General features: G+C 48.7%; 1 protein-coding gene and 1 long non-coding RNA gene across 2 annotated transcripts in view; one reads left to right on the top strand and one right to left on the bottom strand.

Annotated features, from left to right (window-relative positions):
• The window catches only part of LOC142492506 (uncharacterized), an 80,329-nt gene extending 67,043 nt beyond the window's left edge, over positions 1-13,286 (bottom strand). The window contains exon 1 of the mRNA XM_075595193.1: positions 13,213-13,286. Coding sequence (XP_075451308.1) covers positions 13,213-13,252 — 40 coding nt within the window. The 5' untranslated portion in view covers positions 13,253-13,286. The remainder of the gene's footprint in view (positions 1-13,212) is intronic.
• Positions 13,287-17,272: 3,986 nt separating this feature from the next.
• Positions 17,273-20,636, top strand: LOC142492518 (uncharacterized). The gene is made up of 3 exons (XR_012800834.1): positions 17,273-17,662; positions 17,835-17,877; positions 20,150-20,636. It is a non-coding gene; the product is annotated as an uncharacterized LOC142492518 (long non-coding RNA).
• The last annotated feature ends 815 nt before the right edge of the window (positions 20,637-21,451 follow it).

Here is a 21,451-nt window from a genome sequence, read left to right as displayed (position 1 = left end):
TATATTGCAGGGTTACCTGCTCCTTGCTGCTGCCTGTGATTACCCCCTGTATCCCCCCCAGCACATTAGTGTCTGTGCCAGGCTGCAGCTCCCATACACATGTATGTAAGAGACACATATAGAGGGGTACAGCTGATATGTGAGTATATTGCAGGATTACCTGCTCCTTGCTGCTCCGTGATTACCCCCTGTATCTCCCCAGCACATTAGTGTCTGTGCCAGGCTGCAGCCCCCATACACATGTATGTAAGAGACACATATAGAGGGGTACAGCTGATATGTGAGTATATTGCAGGATTACCTGCTCCTTGCTGCTCCCTGTGATTACCCCCTGTATCCCCCCCAGCACATTAGTGTCTGTGCCAGGCTGCAGCCCCCATACACATGTAAGAGACACATATAGAGGGGTACAGCTGATATGTGAGTATATTGCAGGATTACCTGCTCCTTGCTGCTGCCTGTGATTACCCCCTGTATCCCCCCACCACATTAGTGTCTGTGCCAGGCTGCAGCTCCCATACACATGTATGTAAGAGACACATATAGAGGGGTACAGCTGATATGTGAGTATATTGCAGGGTTACCTGCTCCTTGCTGCTGCCTGTGATTACCCCCTGTATCCCCCCCAGCACATTAGTGTCTGTGCCAGGCTGCAGCCCCCATACACATGTATGTAAGAGACACATATAGAGGGGTACAGCTGATATGTGAGTATATTGCAGGGTTACCTGCTCCTTGCTGCTCCCTGTGATTACCCCCTGTATCCCCCCCAGCACATTAGTGTCTGTGCCAGGCTGCAGCTCCCATACACATGTATGTAAGAGACACATATAGAGGGGTACAGCTGATATGTGAGTATATTGCAGGATTACCTGCTCCTTGCTGCTCCGTGATTACCCCCTGTATCCCCCCCAGCACATTAGAGTCTGTGCCAGGCTGCAGCTCCCATACACATGTATGTAAGAGACACATATAGAGGGGTACAGCTGATATGTGAGTATATTGCATGGTTACCTGCTCCTTGCTGCTCCCTGTGATTACCCCCTGTATCCCCCCCAGCACATTAGTGTCTGTGCCAGGCTGCAGCTCCCATACACATGTATGTAAGAGACACATATAGAGGGGTACAGCTGATATGTGAGTATATAGCAGGGTTACCTGCTCCTTGCTGCTCCCTGTGATTACCCCCTGTATCCCCCCAGCACATTAGTGTCTGTGCCAGGCTGCAGCTCCCATACACATGTATGTAAGAAACACATATAGAGGGGTACAGCTGATATGTGAGTATATTGCAGGATTACCTGCTCCTTGCTGCTCCCTGTGATTACCCCCTGTATCTCCCCAGCACATTAGTGTCTGTGCCAGGCTGCAGCCCCCATACACATGTATGTAAGAGACACATATAGAGGGGTACAGCTGATATGTGAGTATATTGCAGGATTACCTGCTCCTTGCTGCTCCCTGTGATTACCCCCTGTATCCCCCCAGCACATTAGTGTCTGTGCCAGGCTGCAGCTCCCATACACATGTATGTAAGAGACACATATAGAGGGGTACAGCTGATATGTGAGTATATTGCAGGGTTACCTGCTCCTTGCTGCTCCCTGTGATTACCCCCTGTATCCCCCCCAGCACATTAGTGTCTGTGCCAGGCTGCAGCTCCCATACACATGTATGTAAGAGACACATATAGAGGGGTACAGCTGATATGTGAGTATATTGCAGGGTTACCTGCTCCTTGCTGCTCCCTGTGATTACCCCCTGTATCCCCCCCAGCACATTAGTGTCTGTGCCAGGCTGCAGCTCCCATACACATGTATGTAAGAGACACATATAGAGGGGTACAGCTGATATGTGAGTATATTGCAGGATTACCTGCTCCTTGCTGCTCCCTGTGATTACCCCCTGTATCCCCCCCAGCACATTAGTGTCTGTGCCAGGCTGCAGCTCCCATACACATGTATGTAAGAGACACATATAGAGGTGTACAGCTGATATGTGAGTATATTGCAGGATTACCTGCTCCTTGCTGCTCCCTGTGATTACCCCCTGTATCCCCCCCAGCACATTAGTGTCTGTGCCAGGCTGCAGCTCCCATACACAAGTATGTAAGAGACACATATAGAGGGGTACAGCTGATATGTGAGTATATTGCAGGGTTACCTGCTCCTTGCTGCTGCCTGTGATTACCCCCTGTATCCCCCCAGCACATTAGTGTCTGTGCCAGGCTGCAGCTCCCATACACATGTATGTAAGAGACACATATAGAGGGGTACAGCTGATATGTGAGTATATTGCAGGGTTACCTGCTCCTTGCTGCTCCCTGTGATTACCCCCTGTATCCCCCCCAGCACATTAGTGTCTGTGCCAGGCTGCAGCTCCCATACACATGTATGTAAGAGACACATATAGGGGGGTACAGCTGATATGTGAGTATATTGCAGGATTACCTGCTCCTTGCTGCTCCCTGTGATTACCCCCTGTATCCCCACCAGCACATTAGTGTCTGTGCCAGGCTGCAGCTCCCATACACATGTATGTAAGAGACACATATAGAGGGGTACAGCTGATATGTGAGTATATTGCAGGGTTACCTGCTCCTTGCTGCTCCCTGTGATTACCCCCTGTATCCCCCCAGCACATTAGTGTCTGTGCCAGGCTGCAGCTCCCATACACAAGTATGTAAGAGACACATATAGAGGGGTACAGCTGATATGTGAGTATATTGCAGGATTACCTGCTCCTTGCTGCTCCCTGTGATTACCCCCTGTATCCCCCCCAGCACATTAGTGTCTGTGCCAGGCTGCAGCTCCCATACACATGTATGTAAGAGACACATATAGAGGGGTACAGCTGATATGTGAGTATATTGCAGGGTTACCTGCTCCTTGCTGCTCCCTGTGATTACCCCCTGTATCCCCCCAGCACATTAGTGTCTGTGCCAGGCTGCAGCACCCATACACATGTATGTAAGAGACACATATAGAGGGGTACAGCTGATATGTGAGTATATTGCAGGGTTACCTGCTCCTTGCTGCTCCCTGTGATTACTCCCTGTATCCCCCCCCAGCACATTAGTGTCTGTGCCAGGCTGCAGCTCCCATACACATGTATGTAAGAGACACATATAGAGGGGTACAGCTGATATATGAGTATATTGCAGGGTTACCTGCTCCTTGCTGCTCCCTGTGATTACCCCCTGTATCCCCCCCAGCACATTAGTGTCTGTGCCAGGCTGCAGCTCCCATACACATGTATGTAAGAGACACATATAGAGGGGTACAGCTGATATGTGAGTATATTGCAGGATTACCTGCTCCTTGCTGCTGCCTGTGATTACCCCCTGTATCCCCCCAGCACATTAGTGTCTGTGCCAGGCTGCAGCTCCCATACACATGTATGTAAGAGACACATATAGAGGGGTACAGCTGATATGTGAGTATATTGCAGGGTTACCTGCTCCTTGCTGCTCCCTGTGATTACCCCCTGTATCCCCCCAGCACATTAGTGTCTGTGCCAGGCTGCAGCTCCCATACACATGTATGTAAGAGACACATATAGAGAGGTACAGCTGATATGTGAGTATATTGCAGGGTTAACTGCTCCTTGCTGCTCCCTGTGATTACCCCCTGTATCCCCCCCAGCACATTAGTGTCTGTGCCAGGCTGCAGCACCCATACACATGTATGTAAGAGACACATATAGAGAGGTACAGCTGATATGTGAGTATATTGCAGGGTTAACTGCTCCTTGCTGCTCCCTGTGATTACCCCCTGTATCCCCCCAGCACATTAGTGTCTGTGCCAGGCTGCAGCTCCCATACACATGTATGTAAGAGACACATATAGAGGGGTACAGCTGATGTGTGAGTATATTGCAGGGTTACCTGCTCCTTGCTGCTCCCTGTGATTACCCCCTGTATCCCCCCAGCACATTAGTGTCTGTGCCAGGCTGCAGCGCCCATACACATGTATGTAAGAGACACATATAGAGGGGTACAGCTGATATGTGAGTATATTGCAGGGTTACCTGCTCCTTGCTGCTCCCTGTGATTACCCCCTGTATCCCCCCCAGCACATTAGAGTCTGTGCCAGGCTGCAGCTCCCATACACATGTATGTAAGAGACACATATAGAGGGGTACAGCTGATATGTGAATATATTGCAGGGTTACCTGCTCCTTGCTGCTCCCTGTGATTACCCCCTGTATCCCCCCAGCACATTAGTGTCTGTGCCAGGCTGCAGCTCCCATACACATGTATGTAAGAGACACATATGGGTACAGCTGATATGTGAGTATATTGCAGGGTTAACTGCTCCTTGCTGCTCCCTGTGATTACCCCCTGTATCCCCCCCAGCACATTAGTGTCTGTGCCAGGCTGCAGCACCCATACACATGTATGTAAGAGACACATATAGAGAGGTACAGCTGATATGTGAGTATATTGCAGGGTTAACTGCTCCTTGCTGCTCCCTGTGATTACCCCCTGTATCCCCCCAGCACATTAGTGTCTGTGCCAGGCTGCAGCTCCCATACACAAGTATGTAAGAGACACATATAGAGGGGTACAGCTGATATGTGAGTATATTGCAGGATTACCTGCTCCTTGCTGCTCCCTGTGATTACCCCCTGTATCCCCCCAGCACATTAGTGTCTGTGCCAGGCTGCAGCCCCCATACACATGTATGTAAGAGACACATATAGAGGGGTACAGCTGATATGTGAGTATATAGCAGGGTTACCTGCTCCTTGCTGCTCCCTGTGATTACCCCCTGTATCCCCCCAGCACATTAGTGTCTGTGCCAGGCTGCAGCTCCCATACACATGTATGTAAGAAACACATATAGAGGGGTACAGCTGATATGTGAGTATATTGCAGGATTACCTGCTCCTTGCTGCTCCCTGTGATTACCCCCTGTATCTCCCCAGCACATTAGTGTCTGTGCCAGGCTGCAGCCCCCATACACATGTATGTAAGAGACACATATAGAGGGGTACAGCTGATATGTGAGTATATTGCAGGATTACCTGCTCCTTGCTGCTCCCTGTGATTACCCCCTGTATCCCCCCCAGCACATTAGTGTCTGTGCCAGGCTGCAGCCCCCATACACATGTATGTAAGAGACACATATAGAGGGGTACAGCTGATATGTGAGTATATTGCAGGATTACCTGCTCCTTGCTGCTGCCTGTGATTACCCCCTGTATCCCCCCAGCACATTAGTGTCTGTGCCAGGCTGCAGCTCCCATACACATGTATGTAAGAGACACATATAGAGGGGTACAGCTGATATGTGAGTATATTGCAGGGTTACCTGCTCCTTGCTGCTGCCTGTGATTACCCCCTGTATCCCCCCAGCACATTAGTGTCTGTGCCAGGCTGCAGCTCCCATACACATGTATGTAAGAGACACATATAGAGGGGTACAGCTGATATGTGAGTATATTGCAGGGTTACCTGCTCCTTGCTGCTCCCTGTGATTACCCCCTGTATCCCCCCACCACATTAGTGTCTGTGCCAGGCTGCAGCTCCCATACACATGTATGTAAGAGACACATATAGAGGGGTACAGCTGATATGCGAGTATATTGCAGGATTACCTGCTCCTTGCTGCTGCCTGTGATTACCCCCTGTATCCCCCCCAGCACATTAGTGTCTGTGCCAGGCTGCAGCTCCCATACACATGTATGTAAGAGACACATATAGAGGGGTACAGCTGATATGCGAGTATATTGCAGGGTTACCTGCTCCTTGCTGCTCCCTGTGATTACCCCCTGTATCCCCCCCAGCACATTAGTGTCTGTGCCAGGCTGCAGCTCCCATACACATGTATGTAAGAGACACATATAGAGGGGTACAGCTGATATGTGAGTATATTGCAGGATTACCTGCTCCTTGCTGCTCCGTGATTACCCCCTGTATCCCCCCCAGCACATTAGAGTCTGTGCCAGGCTGCAGCTCCCATACACATGTATGTAAGAGACACATATAGAGGGGTACAGCTGATATGTGAATATATTGCAGGGTTACCTGCTCCTTGCTGCTCCCTGTGATTACCCCCTGTATCCCCCCAGCACATTAGTGTATGTGCCAGGCTGCAGCTCCCATACACAAGTATGTAAGAGACACATATAGAGGGGTACAGCTGATATGTGAGTATATTGCAGGATTACCTGCTCCTTGCTGCTCCCTGTGATTACCCCCTGTATCCCCCCCAGCACATTAGTGTCTGTGCCAGGCTGCAGCTCCCATACACATGTATGTAAGAGACACATATAGAGGGGTACAGCTGATATGTGAGTATATAGCAGGGTTACCTGCTCCTTGCTGCTCCCTGTGATTACCCCCTGTATCCCCCCAGCACATTAGTGTCTGTGCCAGGCTGCAGCTCCCATACACATGTATGTAAGAAACACATATAGAGGGGTACAGCTGATATGTGAGTATATTGCAGGATTACCTGCTCCTTGCTGCTCCCTGTGATTACCCCCTGTATCTCCCCAGCACATTAGTGTCTGTGCCAGGCTGCAGCCCCCATACACATGTATGTAAGAGACACATATAGAGGGGTACAGCTGATATGTGAGTATATTGCAGGATTACCTGCTCCTTGCTGCTCCCTGTGATTACCCCCTGTATCCCCCCAGCACATTAGTGTCTGTGCCAGGCTGCAGCTCCCATACACATGTATGTAAGAGACACATATAGAGGGGTACAGCTGATATGTGAGTATATTGCAGGGTTACCTGCTCCTTGCTGCTCCCTGTGATTACCCCCTGTATCCCCCCAGCACATTAGTGTCTGTGCCAGGCTGCAGCTCCCATACACATGTATGTAAGAGACACATATAGAGGGGTACAGCTGATATGTGAGTATATTGCAGGATTACCTGCTCCTTGCTGCTGCCTGTGATTACCCCCTGTATCCCCCCCAGCACATTAGTGTCTGTGCCAGGCTGCAGCTCCCATACACATGTATGTAAGAGACACATATAGAGGGGTACAGCTGATATGTGAGTATATTGCAGGATTACCTGCTCCTTGCTGCTGCCTGTGATTACCCCCTGTATCCCCCCCAGCACATTAGTGTCTGTGCCAGGCTGCAGCTCCCATACACATGTATGTAAGAGACACATATAGAGGGGTACAGCTGATATGTGAGTATATTGCAGGATTACCTGCTCCTTGCTGCTCCCTGTGATTACCCCCTGTATCCCCCCCAGCACATTAGTGTCTGTGCCAGGCTGCAGCTCCCATACACATGTATGTAAGAGACACATATAGAGGGGTACAGCTGATATGTGAGTATATTTCAGGGTTACCTGCTCCTTGCTGCTGCCTGTGATTACCCCCTGTATCCCCCCAGCACATTAGTGTCTGTGCCAGGCTGCAGCTCCCATACACATGTATGTAAGAGACACATATAGAGGTGTACAGCTGATATGTGAGTATATTGCAGGATTACCTGCTCCTTGCTGCTCCCTGTGATTACCCCCTGTATCCCCCCCAGCACATTAGTGTCTGTGCCAGGCTGCAGCTCCCATACACAAGTATGTAAGAGACACATATAGAGGGGTACAGCTGATATGTGAGTATATTGCAGGGTTACCTGCTCCTTGCTGCTGCCTGTGATTACCCCCTGTATCCCCCCAGCACATTAGTGTCTGTGCCAGGCTGCAGCTCCCATACACATGTATGTAAGAGACACATATAGAGGGGTACAGCTGATATGTGAGTATATTGCAGGGTTACCTGCTCCTTGCTGCTCCCTGTGATTACCCCCTGTATCCCCCCAGCACATTAGTGTCTGTGCCAGGCTGCAGCTCCCATACACATGTATGTAAGAGACACATATAGAGGGGTACAGCTGATATGTGAGTATATTGCAGGATTACCTGCTCCTTGCTGCTCCCTGTGATTACCCCCTGTATCCCCACCAGCACATTAGTGTCTGTGCCAGGCTGCAGCTCCCATACACATGTATGTAAGAGACACATATAGAGGGGTACAGCTGATATGTGAGTATATTGCAGGGTTACCTGCTCCTTGCTGCTCCCTGTGATTACCCCCTGTATCCCCCCAGCACATTAGTGTCTGTGCCAGGCTGCAGCTCCCATACACAAGTATGTAAGAGACACATATAGAGGGGTACAGCTGATATGTGAGTATATTGCAGGATTACCTGCTCCTTGCTGCTCCCTGTGATTACCCCCTGTATCCCCCCCAGCACATTAGTGTCTGTGCCAGGCTGCAGCTCCCATACACAAGTATGTAAGAGACACATATAGAGGGGTACAGCTGATATGTGAGTATATTGCAGGATTACCTGCTCCTTGCTGCTCCCTGTGATTACCCCCTGTATCCCCCCCAGCACATTAGTGTCTGTGCCAGGCTGCAGCACCCATACACATGTATGTAAGAGACACATATAGAGGGGTACAGCTGATATGTGAGTATATTGCAGGGTTACCTGCTCCTTGCTGCTCCCTGTGATTACTCCCTGTATCCCCCCCCAGCACATTAGTGTCTGTGCCAGGCTGCAGCTCCCATACACATGTATGTAAGAGACACATATAGAGGGGTACAGCTGATATGTGAGTATATTGCAGGGTTACCTGCTCCTTGCTGCTCCCTGTGATTACCCCCTGTATCCCCCCCAGCACATTAGTGTCTGTGCCAGGCTGCAGCTCCCATACACATGTATGTAAGAGACACATATAGAGGGGTACAGCTGATATGTGAGTATATTGCAGGATTACCTGCTCCTTGCTGCTCCCTGTGATTACCCCCTGTATCCCCCCAGCACATTAGTGTCTGTGCCAGGCTGCAGCTCCCATACACATGTATGTAAGAGACACATATAGGGGGGTACAGCTATGTGAGTATATTGCAGGGTTACCTGCTCCTTGCTGCTCACTGTGATTACCCCCTGTATCCCCCCCAGCACATTAGTGCCTGTGCCAGGCTGCAGCTCCCATACACATGTATGTAAGAGACACATATAGAGGGGTACAGCTGATATGTGAGTATATTGCAGGGTTACCTGCTCCTTGCTGCTCCCTGTGATTACCCCCTGTATCCCCCCAGCACATTAGTGTCTGTGCCAGGCTGCAGCTCCCATACACATGTATGTAAGAGACACATATAGAGGTGTACAGCTGATATGTGAGTATATTGCAGGGTTACCTGCTCCTTGCTGCTCCCTGTGATTACCCCCTGTATCCCCCCCCCAGCACATTAGTGTCTGTGCCAGGCTGCAGCTCCCATACACATGTATGTAAGAGACACATATAGAGGGGTACAGCTGATATGTGAGTATATTGCAGGGTTACCTGCTCCTTGCTGCTCCCTGTGATTACCCCCTGTATCCCCCCCAGCACATTAGTGTCTGTGCCAGGCTGCAGCTCCCATACACATGTATGTAAGAGACACATATAGAGGGGTACAGCTGATATGTGAGTATATTGCAGGGTTACCTGCTCCTTGCTGCTCCCTGTGATTACCCCCTGTATCCCCCCCAGCACATTAGTGTCTGTGCCAGGCTGCAGCTCCCATACACATGTATGTAAGAGACACATATAGAGGGGTACAGCTGATATGTGAGTATATTGCAGGATTACCTGCTCCTTGCTGCTGCCTGTGATTACCCCCTGTATCCCCCCAGCACATTAGTGTCTGTGCCAGGCTGCAGCTCCCATACACATGTATGTAAGAGACACATATAGAGGGGTACAGCTGATATGTGAGTATATTGCAGGATTACCTGCTCCTTGCTGCTCCCTGTGATTACCCCTGTATCCCCCCAGCACATTAGTGTCTGTGCCAGGCTGCAGCTCCCATACACATGTATGTAAGAGACACATATAGAGGGGTACAGCTGATATGTGAGTATATTGCAGGGTTACCTGCTCCTTGCTGCTCCCTGTGATTACCCCCTGTATCCCCCCAGCACATTAGTGTCTGTGCCAGGCTGCAGCTCCCATACACATGTATGTAAGAGACACATATAGAGAGGTACAGCTGATATGTGAGTATATTGCAGGGTTAACTGCTCCTTGCTGCTCCCTGTGATTACCCCCTGTATCCCCCCCAGCACATTAGTGTCTGTGCCAGGCTGCAGCACCCATACACATGTATGTAAGAGACACATATAGAGAGGTACAGCTGATATGTGAGTATATTGCAGGGTTAACTGCTCCTTGCTGCTCCCTGTGATTACCCCCTGTATCCCCCCAGCACATTAGTGTCTGTGCCAGGCTGCAGCTCCCATACACATGTATGTAAGAGACACATATAGAGGGGTACAGCTGATGTGTGAGTATATTGCAGGGTTACCTGCTCCTTGCTGCTCCCTGTGATTACCCCCTTTATCCCCCCAGCACATTAGTGTCTGTGCCAGGCTGCAGCTCCCATACACATGTATGTAAGAGACACATATAGAGGGGTACAGCTGATATGTGAGTATATTGCAGGATTACCTGCTCCTTGCTGCTCCCTGTGATTACCCCCTGTATCCCCCCCAGCACATTAGTGTCTGTGCCAGGCTGCAGCTCCCATACACATGTATGTAAGAGACACATATAGAGGGGTACAGCTGATATGTGAGTATATTACAGGATTACCTGCTCCTTGCTGCTCCCTGTGATTACCCCCTGTATCCCCCCCAGCACATTAGTGTCTGTGCCAGGCTGCAGCTCCCATACACATGTATGTAAGAGACACATATAGAGGGGTACAGCTGATATGTGAGTATATTGCAGGGTTACCTGCTCCTTGCTGCTCCCTGTGATTACCCCCTGTATCCCCCCAGCACATTAGTGTCTGTGCCAGGCTGCAGCTCCCATACACATGTATGTAAGAGACACATATAGAGGGGTACAGCTGATATGTGAGTATATTGCAGGGTTACCTGCTCCTTGCTGCTCCCTGTGATTACCCCCTGTATCCCCCCCAGCACATTAGTGTCTGTGCCAGGCTGCAGCTCCCATACACATGTATGTAAGAGACACATATAGAGGGGTACAGCTGATATGTGAGTATATTGCAGGGTTACCTGCTCCTTGCTGCTGCCTGTGATTACCCCCTGTATCCCCCCCAGCACATTAGTGTCTGTGCCAGGCTGCAGCTCCCATACACATGTATGTACGAGACACATATAGAGGGGTACAGCTGATATGTGAGTATATTGCAGGGTTACCTGCTCCTTGCTGCTGCCTGTGATTACCCCCTGTATCCCCCCCAGCACATTAGTGTGTGTGCCAGACTGCAGCTCCCATACACATGTATGTAAGAGACACATATAGAGGGGGTACAGCTGATATGTGAGTATATTGCAGGGTTACCTGCTCCTTGCTGCTGCCTGTGATTACCCCCTGTATCCCCCCCAGCACATTAGTGTCTGTGCCAGGCTGCAGCTCCCATACACATGTATGTACGAGACACATATAGAGGGGTACAGCTGATATGTGAGTATATTGCAGGATTACCTGCTCCTTGCTGCTCCCTGTGATTACCCCCTGTATCCCCCCAGCACATTAGTGTCTGTGCCAGGCTGCAGCTCCCATACACATGTATGTAAGAGACACATATAGAGGGGTACAGCTGATATGTGAGTATATTGCAGGGTTACCTGCTCCTTGCTGCTCCCTGTGATTACCCCCTGTATCCCCCCAGCACATTAGTGTCTGTGCCAGGCTGCAGCTCCCATACACATGTATGTAAGAGACACATATAGAGGGGTACAGCTGATATGTGAGTATATTGCAGGGTTACCTGCTCCTTGCTGCTCCCTGTGATTACCCCCTGTATCCCCCCCAGCACATTAGTGTCTGTGCCAGGCTGCAGCTCCCATACACATGTATGTAAGAGACACATATAGAGGGGTACAGCTGATATGTGAGTATATTGCAGGATTACCTGCTCCTTGCTGCTCCCTGTGATTACCCCCTGTATCCCCCCCAGCACATTAGTGTCTGTGCCAGGCTGCAGCTCCCATACACATGTATGTAAGAGACACATATAGAGGGGTACAGCTGATATGTGAGTATATTGCAGGGTTACCTGCTCCTTGCTGCTCCCTGTGATTACCCCCTGTATCCCCCCCAGCACATTAGTGTCTGTGCCAGGCTGCAGCTCCCATACACATGTATGTAAGAGACACATATAGAGGGGTACAGCTGATATGTGAGTATATTGCAGGGTTACCTGCTCCTTGCTGCTCCCTGTGATTACCCCCTGTATCCCCCCCAGCACATTAGTGTCTGTGCCAGGCTGCAGCTCCCACACACATGTATGTAAGAGACACATATAGAGGGGTACAGCTGATATGTGAGTATATTGCAGGGTTACCTGCTCCTTGCTGCTCCCTGTGATTACCCCCTGTATCCCCCCCAGCACATTAGTGTCTGTGCCAGGCTGCAGCTCCCATACACATGTATGTAAGAGACACATATAGAGGGGTACAGCTGATATGTGAGTATATTGCAGGGTTACCTGCTCCTTGCTGCTCCCTGTGATTACCCCCTGTATCCCCCCCAGCACATTAGTGTCTGTGCCAGGCTGCAGCTCCCATACACATGTATGTAAGAGACACATATAGAGGGGTACAGCTGATATGTGAGTATATTGCAGGATTACCTGCTCCTTGCTGCTGCCTGTGATTACCCCCTGTACCCCCCCCAGCACATTAGTGTCTGTGCCCGGCTGCAGCTCCCATACACATGTATGTAAGAGACACATATAGAGGGGTACAGCTGATATGTGAGTATATTGCAGGGTTACCTGCTCCTTGCTGCTCCCTGTGATTACCCCCTGTATCCCCCCCAGCACATTAGTGTCTGTGCCAGGCTGCAGCTCCCATACACATGTATGTAAGAGACACATATAGAGGGGTACAGCTGATATGTGAGTATATTGCAGGATTACCTGCTCCTTGCTGCTGCCTGTGATTACCCCTGTATCCCCCCCAGCACATTAGTGTCTGTGCCAGGCTGCAGCTCCCATACACATGTATGTAAGAGACACATATAGAGGGGTACAGCTGATATGTGAGTATATTGCAGGATTACCTGCTCCTTGCTGCTCCCTGTGATTACCCCCTGTATCCCCCCCCAGCACATTAGTGTCTGTGCCAGGCTGCAGCTCCCATACACATGTATGTAAGAGACACATATAGAGGGGTACAGCTGATATGTGAGTATATTGCAGGGTTACCTGCTCCTTGCTGCTCCCTGTGATTACTTCCTGTATCCATATCCTCCCTGTATCACTGGCTGCTACTTCCGGGTCACAGCCCTGTGTGCTGCTGCGCATGCTCACACTGAGGCATGCTGGGAGTTGTAGTTTTATACACAGGATACAGAGGCAGTGACACACAGCAGCAGCAGCAGCACAGTAACATTCCCCAGGCACTGTGCTGGGAGAGCTGCTGCTCCTGCATGTACATGTCTGTACTCCTCTGGGTGCTGCTGCTCCTGCATGTACATGTCTGTGCTCCTCTGGGTGCTGCTCCTGCATGTACATGTCTGTGCTCCTCTGGGTGCTGCTGCTCCTGCATGTACATGTCTGTGCTCCTCTGGGTGCTGCTGCATGTACACGTCTGTGCTCCTCTGGGTGCTGCTGCATGTACACGTCTGTGCTCCTCTGGGTGCTGCTGCTCCTGCATGTACATGTCTGTGCTCCTCTGGGTGCTGCTGCTCCTGCATGTACATGTCTGTGCTCCTCTGGGTGCTGCTGCTCCTGCATGTACACGTCTGTGCTCCTCTGGGTGCTGCTGCTCCTGCATGTACAAGTCTGTGCTCCTCTGGGTGCTGCTGCTCCTGCATGTACACGTCTGTGCTCCTCTGGGTGCTGCTGCTCCTGCATGTACATGTCTGTGCTCCTCTGGGTGCTGCTGCTCCTGCATGTACACGTCTGTGCTCCTCTGGGTGCTGCTGCTCCTGCATGTACATGTCTGTGCTCCTCTGGGTGCTGCTGCTCCTGCATGTACATGTCTGTGCTCCTCTGGGTGCTGGGAGAGCTGCTGCTCCTGCATGTACATGTCTGTGCTCCTCTGGGTGCTGCTGCTCCTGCATGTCTGTGCTCCTCTGGGTGCTGCTGCTCCTGCACGTACATGTCTGTGCTCCTCTGGGTGCTGCTGCTCCTGCATGTACATGTCTGTGCTCCTCTGGGTGCTGCTGCTCCTGCATGTACATGTCTGTGCTCCTCTGGGTGCTGCTCCTGCATGTACATGTCTGTGCTCCTCTGGGTGCTGCTGCTCCTGCATGTACATGTCTGCGCTCCTCTGGGTGCTGCTGCATGTACATGTCTGTGCTCCTCTGGGTGCTGCTGCATGTACACGTCTGTGCTCCTCTGGGTGCTGCTGCTCCTGCATGTACATGTCTGTGCTCCTCTGGGTGCTGCTGCTCCTGCATGTACATGTCTGTGCTCCTCTGGGTGCTGCTGCTCCTGCATGTACACGTCTGTGCTCCTCTGGGTGCTGCTGCTCCTGCATGTACAAGTCTGTGCTCCTCTGGGTGCTGCTGCTCCTGCATGTACACGTCTGTGCTCCTCTGGGTGCTGCTGCTCCTGCATGTACACGTCTGTGCTCCTCTGGGTGCTGCTGCTCCTGCATGTACATGTCTGCTCCTCTGGGTGCTGCTGCTCCTGCATGTACATGTCTGTGCTCCTCTGGGTGCTGCTGCTCCTGCATGTACATGTCTGCTCCTCTGGGTGCTGCTGCTCCTGCATGTACATGTCTGTGCTCCTCTGGGTGCTGCTGCTCCTGCATGTACATGTCTGCTCCTCTGGGTGCTGCTGCTCCTGCATGTACACGTCTGTGCTCCTCTGGGTGCTGCTGCTCCTGCATGTACACCTCTATGCTCCTCTGGGTGCTGCTGCTCCTGCATGTACATGTCTGTGCTCCTCTGGGTGCTGCTGCTCCTGCATGTACATGTCTGTACTCCTCTGGGTGCTGCCGCTCCTGCATGTACACGTCTGTGCTCCTCTGGGTGCTGCTGCTCCTGCATGTACACGTCTGTGCTCCTCTGGGTGCTGCTGCTCCTGCATGTACACGTCTGTGCTCCTCTGGGTGCTGCTGCTCCTGCATGTACATGTCTGTGCTCCTCTGGGTGCTGCTGCTCCTGCATGTACATGTCTGTGCTCCTCCGGGTGCTGCTGCTCCTGCATGTACATGTCTGTGCTCCTCTGGGTGCTGCTGCTTCTGCATGTACATGTCTGTGCTCCTCTGGGTGCTGCTCCTGCATGTACATGTCTGTGCTCCTCTGGGTGCTGCTGCTCCTGCATGTACATGTCTGTGCTCCTCTGGGTGCTGCTCCTGCATGTACATGTCTGTGCTCCTCTGGGTGCTGCTGCTCCTGCATGTACATGTCTGTGCTCCTCTGGGTGCTGCTGCTCCTGCATGTACACGTCTGTGCTCCTCTGGGTGCTGCTGCTCCTGCATGTACACGTCTGTGCTCCTCTGGGTGCTGCTGCTCCTGCATGTACATGTCTGTGCTCCTCTGGGTGCTGCCGCTCCTGCATGTACATGTCTGTACTCCTCTGGGTGCTGCCGCTCCTGCATGTACATGTCTGTACTCCTCTGGGTGCTGCTGCTTCTGCATGTACACGTCTGTGCTCCTCTGGGTGCTGCTGCTCCTGCATGTACATGTCTGTGCTCCTCTGGGTGCTGCCGCTCCTGCATGTACATGTCTGTGCTCCTCTGGGTGCTGCTCCTGCATGTACATGTCTGTGCTCCTCTGGGTGCTGCTGCTCCTGCATGTACATGTCTGTGCTCCTCTGGGTGCTGCCGCTCCTGCATGTACATGTCTGTGCTCCTCTGGGTGCTGCTCCTGCATGTACATGTCTGTGCTCCTCTGGGTGCTGCTGCTCCTGCATGTACATGTCTGTGCTCCTCTGGGTGCTGCTGCTCCTGCATGTACATGTCTGTGCTCCTCTGGGTGCTGCTGCTCCTGCATGTACATGTCTGTGCTCCTCTGGGTGCTGCTCCTCCTGCATGTACATGTCTGTGCTCCTCTGGGTGCTGCTGCTCCTGCATGTACATGTCTGCGCTCCTCTGGGTGCTGCTGCTCCTGCATGTACATGTCTGCGCTCCTCTGGGTGCTGCTCCTGCATGTACATGTCTGTGCTCCTCTGGGTGCTGCCGCTCCTGCACGTACATGTCTGTGCTCCTCTGGGTGCTGCTGCTCCTGCATGTACATGAATACCAGGTAACCGAAGGGTTAACTAGTCAGGCGCTTCCTAGAGCCAAAAAGACAGCTGCATCCTGAGAATGGCTTTTCTCTAAGCACAAACCGTTGGATCACAGTCTTTTAAAATAAGCAAATAGCTCTCCTCAGAGCACCAATAAATTGCAACAGTAGACTCACGGTTGTAGGAGTGATGACAAGCCAGCAGTGAAGATAACAGTAACCAGCGATCCGCAGATCCGCAGATCCGCCGGCTTCTCTCAGCTTGTGTCGGGTGAATCCCCCCGTACTCAAGGAACCGCAGGTAAAGCAGCTGTCCGGCGTGCAGCAAAAAGACACTCCCCCGTGGGAGGCAGGAACGGCGCGCAGCCAAATGAAAAGCGCAGCAGGCCGCGGTGGTATGAAAAAAACGTTTAATTACACATCAGGGTAAAAGAGTCTGGTGGATCCTCTGACGCGTTTCAGCCCAGGGGCCTTTGTCAAAGAGTGATCCGCCAGTGCACACGCAGCCCTGATATGAGATGTCCGCATTCAAAACACCTGTGACCGGTGGATAATCCACAGGTGATAAATGTACAAATCATTCAGGGAATACGAATTACATGGGTTCAAAAACAGATTGCAGATGTATACCATAACTAAATGTGTACTAATGGAAGTATACATACAAAACACTCCTAAACTCTGCAACTGATGAAGAAATTAAAAACAATGGCAACCAGACTCACTAAGTATCAACATAAATAGAAACATAGACACACTGCATCAAAGTATGTTAGGCATAATGATACAACTGATGGACAAAGAGTAGTAAACCTGAATAAATAAGATATACTATATATATAACATGATATCTAATGTGACTGCACAGGACCATATGTAAGAATTGCAGCTGTTGAAAAAAATCACAATAAAGCTATTACAAAAAAATCACAATAAAGCTATTACAAAAAAACATATATAATAGATGAATGAGGAAGAAGGAGAGGGGGGGGCTGGGTGAGGGAGGGGTGGTGGGGGGGGGGTGAGGGAGGGGTGGTGGGGGGGAGGTGAGGGGGGAGGGAGGAAAAGGGAGTGAGGAGCACACGAGTTATTGAACAGACACACGATACTACTGTCCAATCATTGGATGAGCTTAAAACCAAGCTGCAAAAATTTAAAGATGATTTAATTCATTTTAAAAAACAAAAGTTTAAGAAAGTAGTGATAGATTACAAAGACAATAATGTCTATTTTTGGCGAAAGGCTGATAGGCGTTCAAAAAACTTAACTAAATAAAAAAAACGGCTAAAAAAACAACTGGCTTTACAAGTGACTCTGACACCACTTCATCAGCGGAAAGTGCAGCAACCCAAACCCCAGGGAGGTCTTTTTTAGACAAGGGAAGAGGACAGACATCAAGGGCCAAAGACGTAAGACAAGGAGGGGCCACAGAAGTGCAAAGAACACCTCCAGTCCTTCGCCCACGTCCAATATGAGTAAGCATAATTTAATTATCAATTTGTCTTCTCATGAACTATCAGAAATGGATATCTGTGTTTTATCCAAAGGTCCCTCATTTGTCCCTACTACAAGACCAGACCCCTTTGAATTAGAGGTTGAACTATTCAAATTTGAAAGGAATTTAAATTTAAAATCTTTCTTTTCTAGACCCACAGATCAGCAGGATCAGCAGTGGCAGCAGCAAGAGCAGGTAAACCCAAAGTGTAAACTGAAATCAAGGTTTATTGCACCCTTCAAAAACACAGGTGTGAACGTGCTTATGCGCCTTATAAAACATGATGTTCAACAATACTTTAAAAGGCACCACTACACCAACTACAATCTAACAATTGCACAAAAGGAGGCTCTTAAAAAACTCAGAGAGAATAATGACATTATTTTTAAAAGAGCGGATAAGGGAGGAGCGCTTGTAGTGCAGGATTATAATGTGCACAGAGTAGAAGTCATGAGGCAGCTGGAGAATCAAGAATGTTATATCAAATTGGACATGGATCCGACTAGAAGGTATCAAACTGAAATTAAGGGCATATTGCAATTGGGACTTAACAATTTATGGATCAATCAGGAGATAGTTAATTTTTTAACTATGAAAAATCCAAGGCGTCCAGTCCTTTATTTATTGCCAAAGATCCATAAAAGTTTGCAGAATCCCCCAGGCAGGCCCATAATATCGGCTACATGTTCAATCAATCAACCTTTAGCAGTTTTTATTGATACTTTTCTCCAACCTTTGGTCATTAAAAGCAAGTCATACATAAAGGACACTTTTGATTTTCTTAAAAAAATACGTTCAGTGCCCCTGAATGGTAAAACCATCACCATGGTAACTATGGATGTAACCAACTTGTACACCATAATCCCGCATGATAATGGTTTAGATGTCATTAGACAAAACCTTACGAATTCCCACAAAACAAATCCACCTGTGGATTATATTATGCTCCTCCTGCATTTCATCCTATACAAAAATTATTTTAAGTTCGAGCAAACCTTTTATTTACAAACAGCAGGGACGGCCATGGGCAGCAATGTAGCCCCTTCCTATGCTAATTTGTACATGACAGACTTTGAGGAGAAATACATTTATCCCACTGAGCATTATAATAAGATGTTATTCTATTGTAGATATATCGACGATTTGCTATTTCTTTGGGAAGGTACAGAGGAGGAACTTATCAATTTCTTTGATTATCTGGATGGGCTGAATACTACAGTAAGATTCACAAAAAACTGGAGCACTAAACAGATTTCATATCTGGATGTGCTTCTAACATATGAGAATGGCATACTACATAGCGACCTTTATAGGAAGCCTACAGATAAAAACAGCACTTTACATGCTTCCAGTTTCCATCCAGAACGGCTGAAACAAATGTTACCATTCTCTCAAAAGATTAGAGCTACAAGCATAATAGACAGGCCCACTAATTTGGAGGATACTCTAAAGGAGATTGAGGAGAGATTTGTTGAGAGGGGACACAACAGGTCAGAAGTTGTTACAGCTTTTAATAAAATCCCACAAATAAATCCTAAAAGTGATCGTCTTACATTTGTAAGTAAATTTACAACAGCCAGTGGTTTTATTAAACAAACACTTAAAAGGCACTGGAAAGTACTACAGACTGACGATACACTGAAAGATGTCTGTAGGGATTTCCCACGTTTTGCTTATAAACGTGGAGAAAATCTTAAGGACATTCTTATTAAGGCTGACAATGAGAAACATTATATTACTCCACATTTCCTGAGTTCACCCAAGGTGGGCTGTTATAAATGTTATGGATGTAGCATTTGTAACAGTTTAAATACTGGAGATAAGTTTTACCATCCTAGAAGTGGCAGGTTGTTCACTATCAAGGAACGTATTACCTGCACCACCACGAACATAGTCTACATGATCAAATGTCCTTGTGGACTATGTTATATTGGTAAGAGCAATCGGATGCTCAAAACTAGATTTATTGAGCATAAGAGTAAAATAAATAATCGTGCGGAAGACACCGCCCTTATTAGACATTAGACAATGCTCTGAATTCTGTCATCCCATTTCATCACTAAAACTAATGGGTATTGAACATATAAAAAAAGCTAGGGCAGGATTGGAAAAGGATGTTTTATTATTACAGCGTGAATCACATTGGATCCACACATTAGATACGGTATTCCCTAATGGACTAAATGACTTTTTGTCATTAGGATGTTTCATTGAGGAAAGGTAACGTCATTTTTTCCATAGGCTGCTGCCACTGCCTGCTGCATTGTATAAATATTAGAACTGTCAGGTCAGTATGCCACTGGGGCTATGTAGTTTAAAGAATTGACAAACCCTTTTTTAACTTTTATTATTAATCACTTTTCATAGTATAATGATGTATTAGCAGCTTGTTCATATAGTGTTGTGCTAATTTATCACCCCATTTTTTCCTCTTTTTTTATAATCTCGTGGATTTCTAAAATTGAAGATAACTCCCCCCAATGATTAACAACAGAAGAAGACGTCTGAAAGGACCTCTATAGAAAAGAAACGCCGGTCAGCCAATCCATCCTACACTTGCAGGACTACAGTTTGACGGATTAACGTTAGTGCAATGACTGATATACAGTCTGCATTTTAGCCATCTCAATTTGAAGGAGATCGAGCGGATATCTACTGCGCATGTGCGCGCTTGAAACGCATGAGGACGTTGCGTTCCAGCCATTGAGGATCCGGAATGATGACGTCACAAAGATGGATACCAAATAACCAGGAAGTGGGAGGACATGAACATCACGATATCCACAGGAGGACTTACAGCTGCAGGGGATCACCTATTCTACACTGGACATTGACTCAAGGGGCTGATTAAGCACATGGACTTCATCTACACTGATTGAACAGGTTGAATTGTGGGGATTTGGGGCACTATTTATATGATGTTAGAATAGATTTTGCTTATGCCATTGTCACTTGAGAAAGACCTTCACGGTCGAAACGTTGTGCTGGCTCAATAAATGAGTTTGAATTTGCAAAATCCGTTGTGCCCTTTGTTCCTTCTTCTAGTGAGGAGCATAAGACATGTAAAACAAAAATGGCAAAATAAAACATAAAAAATACAATAATACATTACATAACTCTAAAGAAAATGTTGCAATTCCCAATCGACATTTAAACCATGTGGATACAATGTGTTGAGAGAAAAGATCCAGTACATTTCTCTCCTATTGAGAAGTTGAATTCTATCTCCACCTCTGACACTCATAGGGACATGTTCTATGCCAATAAATTTGAAATTAGATATGCCGCCATGTGGGCACTCAGAAAAGTGCCTAGGCACTGGGTGTGTGACATCTTTTTTCCGAATCAACCTTGCATGTTCAGAGATACGCACTTTGAGTGGTCTAATGGTACGGCCGACATATCTCTTATTGCACCCACCTGAGATAGCTGCAATCTGTTTTTTAACCCATGTAATTCGTATTACCTGAATGATTTGTACATGTATCACCTGTGGATTATCCACCGGTCACAGGTGTTTTGAATGCTGACATCTCATATCAGGGCTGCGTGTGCACTGGCGGATCACTCTTTGACAAAGGCCCCTGGGCTGAAACGCATCAGAGGATCCACCAGACTCTTTTACCCTGATGTGTAATTAAACACTTTTTTCATGCTCCTGCATGTACATGTCTGTACTCCTCTGGGTGCTGAGGTAGGGTGACCAGATTTTGAAAATAAAAAACCGGAACCCATAAAAAAAAAATTATACACATTTTTAACTCCTCCC

Source organism: Ascaphus truei, chromosome 4 (assembly GCF_040206685.1).
Source record: "Ascaphus truei isolate aAscTru1 chromosome 4, aAscTru1.hap1, whole genome shotgun sequence".
NCBI lineage: Eukaryota > Metazoa > Chordata > Amphibia > Anura > Ascaphidae > Ascaphus > Ascaphus truei.
Note: the sequence above shows the minus strand (reverse complement) of the source record. Positions and strands in the feature narration are given on the sequence as shown.